Source organism: Puma concolor, chromosome C1 (assembly GCF_028749965.1).
Source record: "Puma concolor isolate L17-30 chromosome C1, mPumCon1.1.hap2, whole genome shotgun sequence".
Classification (NCBI taxonomy): domain Eukaryota; kingdom Metazoa; phylum Chordata; class Mammalia; order Carnivora; family Felidae; genus Puma; species Puma concolor.
In genome coordinates this window covers 190,511,352-190,526,520 of record NC_141674.1, presented here as the reverse complement: position 1 = coordinate 190,526,520, position 15,169 = coordinate 190,511,352, and the positions used below count along the sequence as shown (strand labels likewise).

At 38.5% G+C, this 15,169-nt stretch overlaps 1 protein-coding gene across 5 annotated transcripts in view; it reads right to left on the bottom strand.

The window, feature by feature from the left end:
- The window catches only part of CYP20A1 (cytochrome P450 family 20 subfamily A member 1), a 78,277-nt gene that overhangs the window by 34,220 nt on the left and 28,888 nt on the right, over positions 1 to 15,169 (bottom strand). For 4 of the 5 annotated variants that reach the window (XR_015255453.1, XM_025934479.2, XM_086719345.1 and 1 more), the window contains 2 exons: positions 6,568 to 6,735; positions 3,134 to 3,212 (listed from right to left, as the gene is read on the bottom strand). Coding sequence is in view for 3 of the 5 variants with exons in the window: in XM_025934479.2 (XP_025790264.1) it covers positions 3,134 to 3,212; positions 6,568 to 6,735 (247 nt within the window). In the remaining 2 variants the exon portion in view is untranslated. Of the gene's footprint in view, positions 1 to 3,133; positions 3,213 to 4,923; positions 5,179 to 6,567; positions 6,736 to 15,169 lie in introns of those variants that run through there. The other variant, XM_086719347.1, reaches the window with a different exon arrangement.

The following is a 15,169-nucleotide window of genomic DNA, read 5'->3' as shown; positions in this document are numbered from 1 at the left end:
TCTCTCTCTTTCTCTCTCTCAAAATAAATAAACATTAAGAAATAGTAAAATAAAGTAAGATCTTCAATAAAATAAAATAAAATCTTTAAGGAAAAAAAGCAAACATAACTCAGACTATAACTGTTCAAAACCTTCCAGTGGCTTCCTATCTCATAGTAACAACCTAGTTTACAATGATCTATAACTCTGACAAAACCTGTTCCTCTCCCCAATCTTTCCGGTCTCATCTCCTTCTATTCCTTTTCTGACTGTCTCCTCTCCAGCCACAAAGTTCCCTGTACACCAAATAAACCAGAATCCCACCTCAAGGACTTTGTAATTACTTTCCCTCTACATGGAATCTCCTTCCTTTGGATATGGAGATATTCACATGGAGATCTGCATCGCCTGGTTTCCAGTGTTAGCTCATAAGTCACCTAATCTTAGTGAGGCCTTTCCTAATAACTAACCCTATTCAAAATTGCAACCTTCTCATCCCTGGCACGCCCTATTCCCCCTCCTGATTTAATTGTCTCCATAGTACTTTTCATCTTTTAACACACTATTCGGTTTACTTATTTAAAATTATTGGGGGCGCCTGGGTGGCTCAGTCAGTTAAGCATCTGAACTTCAGTTCAAGTCATGACCTCACTCATGGTTCGTGAGTTCAAGCCCTGCATCGGGATCCGTGTTGACAGCGTGGAGCCTGGAGACTGGTTCAGATTCTGTGTCTCCCTCTCTCCCGGACCCTGCCCCGCTCTCTCTCAAAAATAAATAAACGTTAAAAGAAAAATTTTTTAAATACATAAAGTAAAATAAAATAAAATAAAGTAAAATAAAATAAAATGAAATAAAATAATTGGCTGCCTCTTCCCACTAGAATGTGGAGCCACAAGGAAAGGAATTGTTTGTTCTGTTCATGGACATCTCCCCAGCACCAAAATCATACCAGAATATTACAGATACTCAGTAAATAGTTATAGAGTGACATGAATGTAACACATTAGTGATTAATATGAGAAATTATTAACACTGTACTGCAATGGTTCCCAACTTTGCTATAGATAAGAATCACCTAGGAAGCTTTTTCTAAAAAATCGTAAAGTACAAGTCACACCTCATACCAATTAAATCCGAATGTTTAGGAATGGAAGCCTGGCTTCTATATATATATATATATATATGTATATATATATATATACATACATACATATATATGTATGTATGTATATATATACATATATATGTATTTATTTATTTTTAAATAGTTGTTTGTTTGTTTGTTTTTAGTGATATCTACACACAGTGTGGGGCTGGAACTCATGACCTTGAGATCAAGAGCCATATCTCTGCCGACTGAGCCAGCACCCCTTATATTTTTTTAAAGATTCAATGTTTAGCAAAGTTTGGGAACTATTTCTGTACGTTCTCAAACCTACAGGTACATCAAAATAACCCAGAAAGCTTTCATAAAAATATCTGATGCCCAGGGCACCTCTCTCTCAGACTCCAAATAAACTGGCTTAGGGTAGGGCCTGATCTTCACTTTTGTGTCTTAAGTTCCCAAAGTGATTTTAATGCATAGACCAGGTTGGAAATTACTCACTTGAACAAAGGATGCACTGATCCGGCCATGGGATCCCAGTCACATAAACCAACACAGACTCATTTTCAATAAAAGCTCATACTTTATTTATGCCAATGTTACAACCCAAGTAACGCATCATGTTAGACAATCTACTTTTATTTAGAATCAAAGAATGTAAATTATTTTAATTTTGTATAAATTGAACCAATATTTGTGAAATACTTTTTTTTATTAAAGGGTATGAATCCTAATGCATCCATCAAGATAATCACAATGATACTGAAAACCAGAGTATAGAAAATATGTCTGTTAAATTGGCTTTTGGGGGCTTATGTTGGACCTCAAAGCAATCACTAGAATGGTAAGCCCCATGAGGGCAGAGATTTTTGTCTCCTTCACACAAAATAATGCCTCAATAACATTTGTTGAAAAGAATGAAGGAAGAGAGGCACTTAGCTGGCTCAGTCAGCAGAGCGTGGGACTCTTGATCTCAGGGTTATGAGTTCAAGCCCCATGGTTGGTTGTAGAGATTGCTTAAAAAATAAAACCTTTAGAAATAAAAGAAAGAAAGAGAAGGTAGGAAGAGACTCCTGGGAAGCAACACTATTATATATGAAAAATAATCCATTTTTTCAATACAGCCCATGTACTTTAATTTACCCTACTTTCAAAAAAAGAACCAAAGCAGCTGAAAATAAAGGCATTAAAGTATTACAATCTTAGGGGCGCCTGGGTGGCTCAGTCGGTTGGGCGTCCAGCTTTGGCTCAGGTCATGATCTCGCGGTTTGTGAGTTCAAACCCTGCATCGGGCTCTGTACTGACAGCTCAGAGCCTGGAGCCTGCTTCAGATTCTGTGTCTCCCTCTCGCTCTGCCCCTCCCCTGCTCGTGCTCTGTCTGTCTCTCAAAGATAAGTAAACATTAAAAAAAATTTTTTTAAGTATTACAATCATAAAATTACTGACAGAAAATAAAAGGGAGAATAATTTTGTGCAGCTTTCATAAATTAAAATTGTTATTTTTCTGTGCAAATTTTATAAAGTTATAACCAATGCCCAACAATTTTGAAAATATTTTTACTCAACGTTATAATAGCAAGACTTTTTACATAGCTACATTTTTTACAAAAAATCTATACAACATTTAAGTTGATATTATTTCCTTAGTAATTCCTACATTGTTGGACATCTAGATTGCTTCTCGTTTTCTACTTAGCACTACAAAGCACTACAAAAAAATATTCATGATTTTTTCTTCTTTTAGATAATTTCATTTATTATTTATGACTTTAGTATGTATTATCAAATTGCTTTCCCAGGACTGTACCCTTACATTTTCCTATAGGCTATACCAACCTCATTCTACAGTGAGTACTAGAGCTTTGTTTACTGATTCACTGCTTTTTCCTCTTTTGTTAAAGAAAAACCTTTAATATAGGAAACACAGGAGAAAAATATAAAGAGAGAAAATATAAATGACCTATAATCTCATGATTCAGAGACAACCTTATTAAAATTGGGGCACATATCCTTTTGTCCTTACTATAATTTAAGAGTAGTAAAACTTACCATCTTCATATTGTTTTTTCCGAGTTATACTTTTATCAAGTGATCCATCTAAAAAGCCTTTTCCAATTTCAGACCAAACCTGAAAATAGAAAAACATACCTATTATCTTAATAAAGTACATTTTCTAAAGAATGACACGCAATCTAAGCTAATAATTGAGGATTTCGTATCTTACCAACAGATCTGATAATTAAGCTCTCCCTTTTAAAATTGGGCTAATCGGGGCACCTGGGTGGCTCAGTCAGTTAAGCATGCAACTCTGGATCTTGGCTCAGGTCATGATCTCACGGTTTATGAGTTTGAGCCCTGCATCCGGCTCTGTGCTGACAATGTGGAGCCCGTTTGGGATCCTCTCACTCTCTGCCTCTCCCTCTCTCTCAAAATAAATAAACACTTAAAAAAAAAATTTTTTTTTTTTAAATAAAAGTGGGCCAGTCATTCACTCCAGAGTCTCTGAAGATAGAGTTCAAATATATTTTAATAATTTCAGTCAAGGCACTTTAAAACTAATTACAGTTAAAAAGTCAAAGTTCGTTGGGGCTCCTGGGTGGCTCAGTCGGTTAAGTGATGACTCTTAATTTCAGCTCAGGGGATGATCTCACAGTTCATGGCTTTAAGCCCCATGCTGGGCTCTATGCTGTCAGTGTGGAGCCTGGAGCCAGCTTGGGATTCTCTGTCTCTCTCTGTCTCTCTGCCCTTTCCTTGATTGCACTCACTCTCATTCTCTCTCAAAAATAAATAAATATTAAAAAAATAATTAAGTAAAATAAAAAAATGTAATGTCAAAAAACAAAGAAAAGGTGAGGAACTATTCCACATTAAAGAGGTCTGGCCACGGGGTGCCTGGGTGGCTCAGTCGGTTGAGCGTCCGACTTCAGCTCAAGTCACGATCTCATGGTCCGTGAGTTCAAGCCCCGCGTCGGGCTCTGGGCTGATGGCTCACAGCCTGGAGCCTGCTTCCAGTTCTGTGTCTCCCTCTCTCTCTGCCCCACCCCCGTTCATGCTCTGTCTCTGTCTCAAAAATAAATAAACGTTAAAAAAAAAAATTTTTGTTTTAAAAATAAAAAAAGAGGTCTGGCCACTGAAAGTTAAGAAATTTGAGGGGCACCTGGGTGGCTCAGTTGGTTAAGCGTCTGACTTCGGCTCAGGTCATGATCTCACAGTTCGTGGGTTCTACCCCACATCGGGCTCTGTGCTGACAGCTCAGAGCCTGGACCCTGCTTCGGATTCTGTGTCTCCCTCTCTCTCTGCCCCTCTCCTAGCTCACACACTCTCTCTCTCTCTCTCAAAAATAAATAAGCATAAAAAAAAAAAAAAGAAATTTGAATATGGGCTGTGGAGAACAGTATTATATGAATGTTCAATTTCCCAAGTTTGAAAACTATGTTGTTGCTATATAAGAGAATATCCTTGTGTTTAGGAAATACAGACTGGAGTATTTAGGGGGAAAAAAGACAAAATGTCCACTTTTTTTCTCAAATGGTTTCAGTAATGGTTCGAAAGAGGTAGGTAATGAATTACAAAAGCAAATGGGGCAAAATGTAAACAACTGGTGAACCTGGGTAAAAGATATATGGGAATTCCTTACACTAGTTGCAACTAGTTTCTGTAAGTTTTAAATTATTTCTATTTTAAAGTTATAAGGAAAGAATGAAAAAGGAAGAAAAAGAAAATATCAGCATGAAAACATACTAGAAATAACAGGTCACCATATAAATAACAGTGGAGGTCTCTTAAAAACTGCTGTCTTACATGGGGTACCTGGGTGGCTCAGTCATTGGGATACTGACCTAAGCTCAGGTCATGATCTTGCAGTTTGTGGGTTTGAGCCCCACATCAGGCTCTGTGCTGGCAGCTCGGAGCCTGGAGCCTGCTTCAAATTCTGTGTCTCCATCTCTCTGCCCACCCTGTGCTCATGCTCTGTCTCTCTATCAAAAATAAATTAACATTAAAAGAAAAAAATTTTTTAAAAAATGTTGTCTTGTCAATATGAAAAAAAATCAGACAAAAATAACTGAGTCAAAAATTGTTTCTTCATTAAAATATGAAAACATTTTAGGAATTCCTTAATCAATTTATTTTGACTGGGTATACAAACTAGTTTACTCCAGGAAGTGGAATTTAGAGTGATTTTTCTACTTTTATTTTTACACTCCTATGTGGATGTTTCATAAAAATGTGTGTGTGTGTGTGTGTGTGTGTGTGTGTATATATATATATATATATATGTATGTATATATATATATATATATATACACATATATATATATACATAAATATAATATACACATATATTTTTCTTTTTGAGAGAAAGCAAGTGCGAGCAGGGGAGAGGGGCAGAGGGAGAGAGAGAGAGAGGAACCTAAACATGCTCCAAGCTCAACATGGAGCCCGATGTGGGGTTCGATCCCATGACCCTGGGATCATGACATGAGGTGAAATCAAGGGTCGGATGCTCAACCAACTGAACCAGGCGCCCTAAGAAACATACATTTTTTAGTCATCAGGCATAAAAATTAAACCATTTTAATGGGAAGAAGCATATTAAATAACAGGGAATCAAACCACAGTTCCTAGTGATTTTTGTTTAAAAATTTTTTTTTAAATGTTTATTTACTTTTGAGAGACAGAGTGTGATCGGGGAAGGGGCAGAGAGAGAGGGAGACACAGAATCCGAAGCAGGCTCCAGGCTCTGAGCTGTCAGCACAGAGCCCGATGGGGGCTTGAACCCATGAACCGCGAGATCATGACCTGAGCTGAAGTTGGATGCTCAACCGACTGAGCGACCCAGGTGCCCCTCTAGTGATTTTTGTTTTAAACACATTATCCCAGTTATTTAACCAAAATGTTTTTATAAATTTGAATAAAATAAGGAATAATTAATTTCTCAGAGACCCAAAATGTGGCCAATGACCTAAGTATGATTTGAATTGAATAAATTAATTTAATATTGGGATTAAACACATGAATGCTGAAATTGATAAAAATACAGAAGAAAATAAATTCCATATGTGAATCTAGAAAAAAACAGAAAATAAATCATTTTTAGACTGAATTAGTCTTTCTTCAAATCATATTCATTTCATTTTAATGCTCTACTGGCTTTAATTTCTTTCTATATGGGACATAGTCTAGTTCTATTAAAGTTTTTCTCTTTATTCTAGAATTCAGTATCATTTTATAACATTCTTCTAAGTATTAAAAGGAAATTTCTTTAGTCACCCACTTTTTACATTTCAAAAAGTAACTGCTGAAAAAAAGTAATTTTTACATTTTTGAAAAATACAATTATCTTTGCTTGCATTGTTGATTTAGCCCCAAACGGAAATTCTATACTACAGGATGTGACATCTTTTTCTTGAGAGGCAAAGTCTACATTATTCAACTATCCAATTTGATTGAAAGAATAATTTTAAATTTGGCCCTAGACTTACTGTGCCATGATTCTTCTGAAAGTGAATGACTTCCTGGTCATCTTCAAATGTACTACCCATCACCATCTGTGTAACAGACTTCATAGCAAAACCAAGCATATGCTGGCAGAGGGGTACATGTTGCGAATCTGGGTAGGAGAGCCATTTATCTAATAATTCTTCTGAAAGCTGGAAGAGAACAGAAAACCACAATGATTTACTATTTCTTCTTGCTAGAAAAATTCAGCAAGTAGATTAATTTCACAGTGCAACTCTGTAATCAAAGTAAACATTCAAGTGTTTATTTCAACTGTCAGGCAACTTTGGCTCCACCTGTAATTATATCTTCAAGGATTCAGGTTCAGATTCTGTCAAAGGGTTGATTTGCAAAACAAAACAAAACAACCACCACAATAATAAAAAGAGAAAATATAAATTACAAATTCAAGAGCTTAAGAACCTTAAGCCTAATCTTAGTCTCTAATTAAAAATAGTAAAGGTTCATCACAGAATGCCTGTGATAAATATATGAATATGTAAAACCTTAGACATGCGCCAGTGACAGAAACCTCTCATACTCTCTTTGTCATTCCTTCATTCAACAAATATTTATTAAATCCCTTGTGGAATAAAAACAATGGGTAGTAAATAGATCAAAAGCTTTGGAGTAGAAAAACCTTGGTGTTACTTCAGGCTCTATCTCTTAGAAGCATTGTGGCTTTGAGCAATTTGCTTAACTTTTCCAAGGTTCAGGTGTCTCAACCATTATATATGGATGACATCTACCTTGAATGGCTGCTGTGATATGGTAATTATAACCACATCATATAATGCAGGAAGAGTTTTTGTAAGGTAATATACATGAATTTAAGTTCCTTTCCCACATGAAATTCATGAAAGTTTTGTCACAGTATAAAGGATTAAAATTAAATGTGAGAAATAAAATAAATGTTTAAAATGAAAAGATTAGCACTACGTAGGTTTATACCAACTTAAAGTAACATATCTGGAGTACTTTTTTTTTTGAGAAAGGGAAGGGAAGCTTTAATGATTCCATAGTATCAAGATTAACAAATATACCTTTTTTAAAGTTTACTTTGAGACAGCACACATGTATGTGAAAGCAGGGGAGGGGCAGAGAGAGAGAGGGAGAGAATCCCAAGCAGGATCCACACTATTAGTGCAGAACCCAACTCGGGGCTCAATCCCACAAACCACGAGATCATAACCTGAGCCTAAATTAATATCAAACTCAACTGACTGAGCCAACTGGGTGCCCCAAATATACTTTAAAAATCTCTTTGAGATGGGTGAAGATGAAGAAAACAGGAAGATAATTAAAACAGAGCTATATTATTAAAAAATAAATTTCAGGGGCGCCTGGGTGGCTCAGTTAAGTGTCCAACTTCAGCTCAGGTTGTGATCTCATGGTGCATTAGTTGGAACCTCACATCAGGCTCACTGCTGTCAATGCACAGCCTGCTTGGGATTTTCATTCTCCCCCCACCCCTCTGCCCCTCCCTTGCTTATGTCTTTTCTCTCTCTCAAAATAAATAAAAACTTAAAAAATTTTTTTAATTAATTTCATGTTATGGACAAAATAATCTCAGATACTTTAAAAACTTAGAATTCTACAGTTATTACTCAAGTTTACATAACTTCATACTAAAAGATGAAAAAAGGGGCGCCTGGGTGGCTCAACTGGTCAAAGGTCCAAATTCAGCTCAGGTCATGATCGTGCAGTCTGTGAGTTCGAGCCCTGCATCAGGCTCTGCACTGACAGCTCAGAGCCTGGAGCCTGCTTCAGATTCTGTGCCTCCCTCTCCTTCTCTGCCCCTCCCCCATTCACATTTGATCTCTCTTTCTCTCTCTCAAAAATAAATAAACATTTTAAAAATTAAAAAAAAAAATAAAAGGTGAAAAAAGATTTTGGAAACAAACCATTAAAGTGACAATATTTCTAGGTAAAACTGGAAGAGCTAATGTAAGTTTGACTTATGGGTAATTATAGAAGTTTCAAACGTGAAAACTAAATATTAGGGGTAAAAAAGCTTTCTTATAGATTGAGTGCCTGGGTGGCTCAGTCAGTTGAACATCTAGCTCTTGGTTTCAGCTCAGGTCATGATCTTACAGTTTCTGGGATCGAGACCCATGTCAGCCTCTGTGCTGACAGATCGGAGCCTGCTTGGGTTTCTCTCTCTCTCTCTGACTCTCCCCTGCTTGTGCGCACTCTCTCTCACAAAATAAATAAACATAAAAACATTTTTTAAAAGTTTTGTGGAAAAAATAAAACATATTAATAGATATAAGATAAACCAGTAAGATTTCCTTTGTCTAAACATGAAAGTTTTTTTCCTTCAGAAAACATTATTTTCCTTAGTATGCATGAGATTTTGTCTCAAAACAATTCTAGTACAACTATATAACTTGCAAACATCTCAGCTTCATGCACAGAACTGGGAAACCTAACTGTGTGTTAAGTGTTCACCCACTCAGACTACAATGCCAGACTGCACCTTTTTCATCACTCCATCTACTCCTAAATATCTAATCCTTTTTTAAGTAAGTCATCAGGCCCAATGCCATGTGACAAAACTACCTCATCATTTACAATCTTAGTGTTGAGGTATTTGTTTGAATTTATTCCAAGTATCATATGTCAATGCTGAGCCTTTACTTTGATTCTTACATTCATTTTAATTTTTTAATAAAATGTATTTATTTATTTTGAAGGAAAGAGAGTGAAAGCAAGAGAGCATGAGTGTGGGAAGGGCAGAAAGGGAGAAAGAGAGAATCCCAAGGAGGCTCTGCACTGTTACTGCAGAGCCTGATGCGGGGTTCAAACTCACAAACTGCAAGATCATGACCAGAGCCAAAATCAAGAATCTGATGCTTAACCGACTGAGCCACCCAGGCACCCCGATCCTTGCATTTAAAGAATTTACAGGGCGCCTGGGTGGCTCAGTTGGTTCAGTATCGACTTCGGCTCAGGTCATGATCTAACGGCTCATGAGTTCAACCCTCGAATCCTCTCTCTGTGATCAGCACAGAGTCCGCTTCAGATCTTCTGTCCCTCTCTCTTTGTCCCTACCCTGCTTGCGCTCGCTCTCTCAAAAATAAATAAAAAACATTAAAAAGAAAAAAAAGCCACAAGTAGGATTCCGAACTCTTAAATCATAATAAAGTAGAATTTACTTTGGTATTAACAGTGAATTCCATTTATTTATTTTTCCATTTAATCTTGAAAATGCTTACACTCTGTTTAACCATTAAGTATGTCTTTTTTCCACTAATTTGAAATACCACTCACTCTTTATATACTGGATTCACACATGAACTTGGGACTTTTTCTGGACATTGTCTATTTTGTTGACTACACATATGCCACTGCCATAACTTTGAAAATTTATTTTATGTTTATAATGTGTCCTATTATTATTTTCTTTCAAAATGTTCCAGAAGAATGACTTCCAGAATGGTGGAGTGAGGGCCTTGTTGATATTGTTCTTCCTCTAAAACAATGCTAACACATGCACACCAATGAAACAATAAAAATCAATCATTTCAGCACGGTGGCAATTAACCAGGATCCAGTGCCCACTGAGAAGTATCTAGTCAACAAAAACTACAGAACCTCAGTAGGACAGTGGGGTCTGTGATGCTTTAAAAAAAAAAAAAATTAACGTTTATTCATTTTTGAGAGAGATAGAGCATGAGTGGAGGATGGGTAAAGAGAGAGGGAGACACAGAATCTGAAGCAGGCTCCAGGCTCCAAGCTGCAGCACAGAGCCTGATGTGGGGCTCGAACTCATGGAATGAGAGATCATGAGCTGAGCTAAAGTCAGACACTTAACGGACTGAGCTACCCAGCTGCCCCTGTGATGTTTTAAGTTAAGGTTATTTCCATCTCCCTTCTCTCTCCAGCTCAGTAGTAGCATGGTAGCCAAAAGCCAACAGCATTGCAGACAACACAGAAACCTGACATCTTTGGAGTGTTATTAAAGCGTGATCACCACTGGTTATCAAATGGTCACTGAAAATGGGGTAGGGAATCCCAAGACTCTGCTTCTCCAAAAGCAAGTAATGGGCTGGCCCAAACTCAGAATCAGCTTCCAAAAAACTCTACAACACAGTCAAAAACACAGCAGCCAGGGGAAAGCCTGGTGAAGAAAGAAGCTGCTACTTTGCGGTAAGCACTGTGGCATTTTAAACAACCTTCCTACCATCTCCAAACCCCAGACAGGCAACAGCTATGACAACAGCAGTCCACATTCCTGCTACAGAGTGCTAGGAAGCAATACAGGCATTATTCTCAAAGAACTGTAGTTGTGAGTCTCAATCTGCCTGGCAGCTCCCATCAAGGACTGATGCAAAGGCTTTCCTTTATTTTGCACAACTCTACATTCTCAGAGTGTTCCTAGGACACATTCTTGGGTAGTTTGTGCTGAAAGCATTTAAAGGCACAGGTATTGGCCACAACAGCTGGAGCAAGAAACCACATTTGAGACAAGCAAGTAACAGACTAAGAAGCCTGGGAAGGAAGTGGTTAGGAGAGGAGATAAATGTGGGAATAAGATCTTTTGAAAGTTTCTGCATATACCAGGATTATTAAGAAAGCCATGCACATGCCAAAGAGCAGGATATATGCTCAGAGAAGGCTGGAGAAGAGTAAACTTTCACAGCTGACAGGTCTTTTGGCTCCATACAAGTAGGAAGTGAAAGCTGAAGTGGATTTATAAAAGGCCCAGATAAATGTTAAAGGAGGGCCCAAATGCAAAGCCAGTCTACAAATACTGGAAGAGTTTTTGTTTCTGTTTTGTTTTTAAATGGCTTCATGCCCAGTGTGGCACCTGTCTTGAGGCTTGAACTAATGACCATGGGATCAAGACCTGAGCTGAGATCAAGAGTCTGATGCTATACCAACTGAGGCACCCCAGTGCCCAAGAGTTTTTTTCTTTTTACTTTTCTTCTTTTCTTTTGTCAAGTGTTTAAGATAAATCTGTCAACACCAGCTGACCATTAAGCTAACAGAACAGATGCTTCCAGTGGCCATACATGAGAAGAATACAGACCTTACAAAAACAGGAAAGGCACTAAATAAGCAAACAGCAACACTGCACAACAAACAGCAAGAAGAACCTCTGAGGAAGGTAAAGAATCTGATTTTGAGGGAGGAGTTAAGATGGTGAAGTAAGGGGACCGGGATTTCCCTTGTCCCTCAAACACAGCTGTAATGAGGTCAGATCACTTCGAACACCCAGGAAATCAATTTGTGGAGTTGCACAAGGATCTCCACAGGTGGAAGGAGACAGCTTGGCAGGATCAACGTGCGTGTGTGTGTGAACTGGCAGAGATAAAACGGAGTAGGCAGGGAAGGGAGGGAACCCCTTCTGTGGAGAGACAAAAGGGAGAGAAAGTGAGAGGGTTTTGGTATCAACTTAGCACAAGAGGAAAACCTCTCCAGACCACGGACTAGGGAGTGAGAAATACATAGAGTGCCAGTTTCTATTTTGCAAACAGCCTTAGGAGCTGAAACTCAGAGGTAGCAAAATGTGCGACTTTCTTTCGACTTTCTCCAGATGGAATCTGCTACCCTATGTGCATGCCTGGGTGGGTAGAGAGCCAGCCCCTGGGCTCTGTAGCGATCTCAGGGGCACACTGGGAGAGAACAGTCCCCTTCCTCAAGTACTGTGGGAAGAGGGTTTATTGCCTCCCCACGGACAAAAGAGGCCTTTTATCAGCTGACTGAGGGGTGCTACACCAGAACATGGTCTGAGTGGTACAGGGCCCTTTAAGACATCAGGTTTTGAATCCCAGGCCTGAGCACCTAGAAGACACAGGATTACTGTGGAGCAGGGCAAACTGAACCCGTGCTATTCTTTGAGGGCTGCTTGAACAGTGTGGTTTGAGACATCCAGTCCAGGGAAGAGAGACTGGGGTGTCTCCATTTTTCTCCCCAATACCAATACAGTGGGACTTTGGAGAGCATCACAGCAACCCCCAGTGGAGGCAGGACCTACTTACACCAAACCCCACCCCTCCATGCCTGGCAACAGCTTATCCACTAGAAGATGACTAACTGACCCAAGGCAGCAGGCATCTCCTCCAGACAAGCGCAACCACCGGTTCCCCCACCACCCTTTTCCGTTTTTTTTTTAAGGGTTACTTCAATTAACAAATCAAAGTGCACTTGGTTGAAGGTCCAAACACTCCACTACTACAAGCAAGGAGGAGCTTTGCAGAGGACTGACCAGTGCGATAGAGCAGCCAAAACACAACAGAGTGCATGCAACACACTCCAGAAACATTTCTGAAGTGCCAGGCCCTGGACAGTGTATGACCCCTTTTTAATATAGTGGTACTTGCAGGTGCAGAACACGTAACAAGCTATGAAAACACATAAAAGACAGAAACCTAACCAAAATGACGAAATGGAAGAACTCTCCTTAAAAGAAGAAAATTCAGGAAGAAATGGCAGCCAGAGAATTGCTCAAAACAAATATAAACAATATTTCTGAACAAGAATTTAGAATAACAGTCATAAGACTAATAGGTGGGCTTGAGAAAAGCATAGAAGACAGCAGAGAAATTATATCTGCAGAGGTTAAAGATCTACGAACTAGTCACAATGAATTAAGAAATGCTACAAATGAGATGCAAAATAAACTAGATACAGTGACAGCAAGTAAAGAAGAAGCAGAGCAGAAAACAGGTGAAACAAAAGACAAAATTATGGAAAATGATGAAGCTGAAAAAAGAGGGAAAGGAAATTACTAGATCACAAGGGGAGAATTAGAGAGCAAAGTGATTCTATGAAATGAAACAGTGTCTGTATCATAGGAGTTCCAGAAGAAGAAGGGCAAGAGAAAGGGGCAGAAGGTTTATTTGAACAAATTATACCTGAGAACTTCCCTAATCTGCGGAAGGAAACAGGCATCCAAGTCCATGAGGCACACTGAACTCCCTTCAAAATCAACAAAACAAAAACAACACATCAACACCACGACATATTATAGTGAAACTGGCAAAACACAAAGATAAAGAGAGGATTCTGAAAGTAGCTAGGGAAAAATGGTCCTTAACTTTACAGGGGGAGACACATAAGGATGGTAGCAGAACTGTCCACTGAAACTTGGCAGACCAGAAGGGAGTGGCAGGAAATATTCAATGTGATGAATAGGAAAAACATGCAGCTAAGAATCCTTTATCCAGGAAGGCTGTCACTCAGAAGAGGAGAGAGAAAGGCTTTCCCAGACAAACAAAAACTAAAGGAGTTCATGACCACTAAACCAGCCCTGCAGGTGATCTGAAGAGGGATTCTGTGAGTGGAAAGCAGCAAAGACTACAAAGGACCAGAGACATCACCACAAACATGAAACCTACAGATAACACAATAGCATTAAATCCATAACTTTCAATAATCACTCTGAATGTAAATGGACTAAATGACCCAATCAAAAGTCAAAGAGTATCAGAATGGATAAAAAACAAGATCCATCTATATGCTGCCTACAAGAGACTCATTTTACACCTGAGGACACCACAGATTGAAAGTGAGGGGATGGATGGGACACCTGGGTGGCTCAGTTGGTTAAGTGTCAGACTTCAGCTCAGGTCATGATCTCATGGTTCATGGGTTCAAGCCCTGCATTGGGCTCTGTGCTGACAGCACAGAGCCTGGAGTTCTGTGTCTCCTTCTCTCTCTCCCCCTCCACCACTCATGCTCTGTCTTTCAGAAATAAACATTAAAAAAAAAAAGAAGAAGAAGGAAAGAAAGTGAGGGGATGGAGAACTGTCTATCATGCTACTGGACGTCAAAAGAAAGCCAGAGCAGCCATACTTGTATCAGACAAACTAGATTTTAAAACAAAGACATGAAGAATGGCATTATTACATATATGTGTGTGTGTGTGTGTGTGTGTGTGTGTGTGTGTGTGTGTGTGTAAAATTATACATATAATTAATTGGTCTATCCATCAAGAAGAGTTAACAATTGTAAATGTTTATGCCCCCAATGTGGAGGCACCCAAATATATATATCAATTAGTCACAAACATAAACAAATGTATAGATAATAATACTGTGATTGTAGGGGACTTTAATGCTCCACTTATAGCAATGGACATATCATCTAGGTAGAAAATCAATAAGGAAACAATAGCTTTGAATTACACACTGGACCAGAAGAACTTAACAGGTATATTCAGAACTTTTCATCCTAAAGCAGCAAAATACACATTCTTCTTGAGTGCACATGGAACATTCTCCAAAAGAGATCACGTACTAGGTCACAAAACAGCCCTCAACAACTATAAAAGGATTGAGATCATACCATGCATATTTTTCAGATCACAACACTATCAAACTTGAAATCAACCACAATAAAAAATTTGGAAAGCCCCCATATACAGGGAGGTTGAAGAATATCCTATTAAAGAATGAATGGGTCAACCAGGAAATTAAAGAACTTAAAAATATATGGAAGCAAATGAAAATGAAAACACAACAGTCCAAATCTTTTGGGATGGAGCAAAGGCAGTCCTAAGAGGAAAATACATTGCAATTCAGGCCTATCTCAAGAAGCAAGAAAGATCCCAAATACACAGCTTAACCTTACATCTAG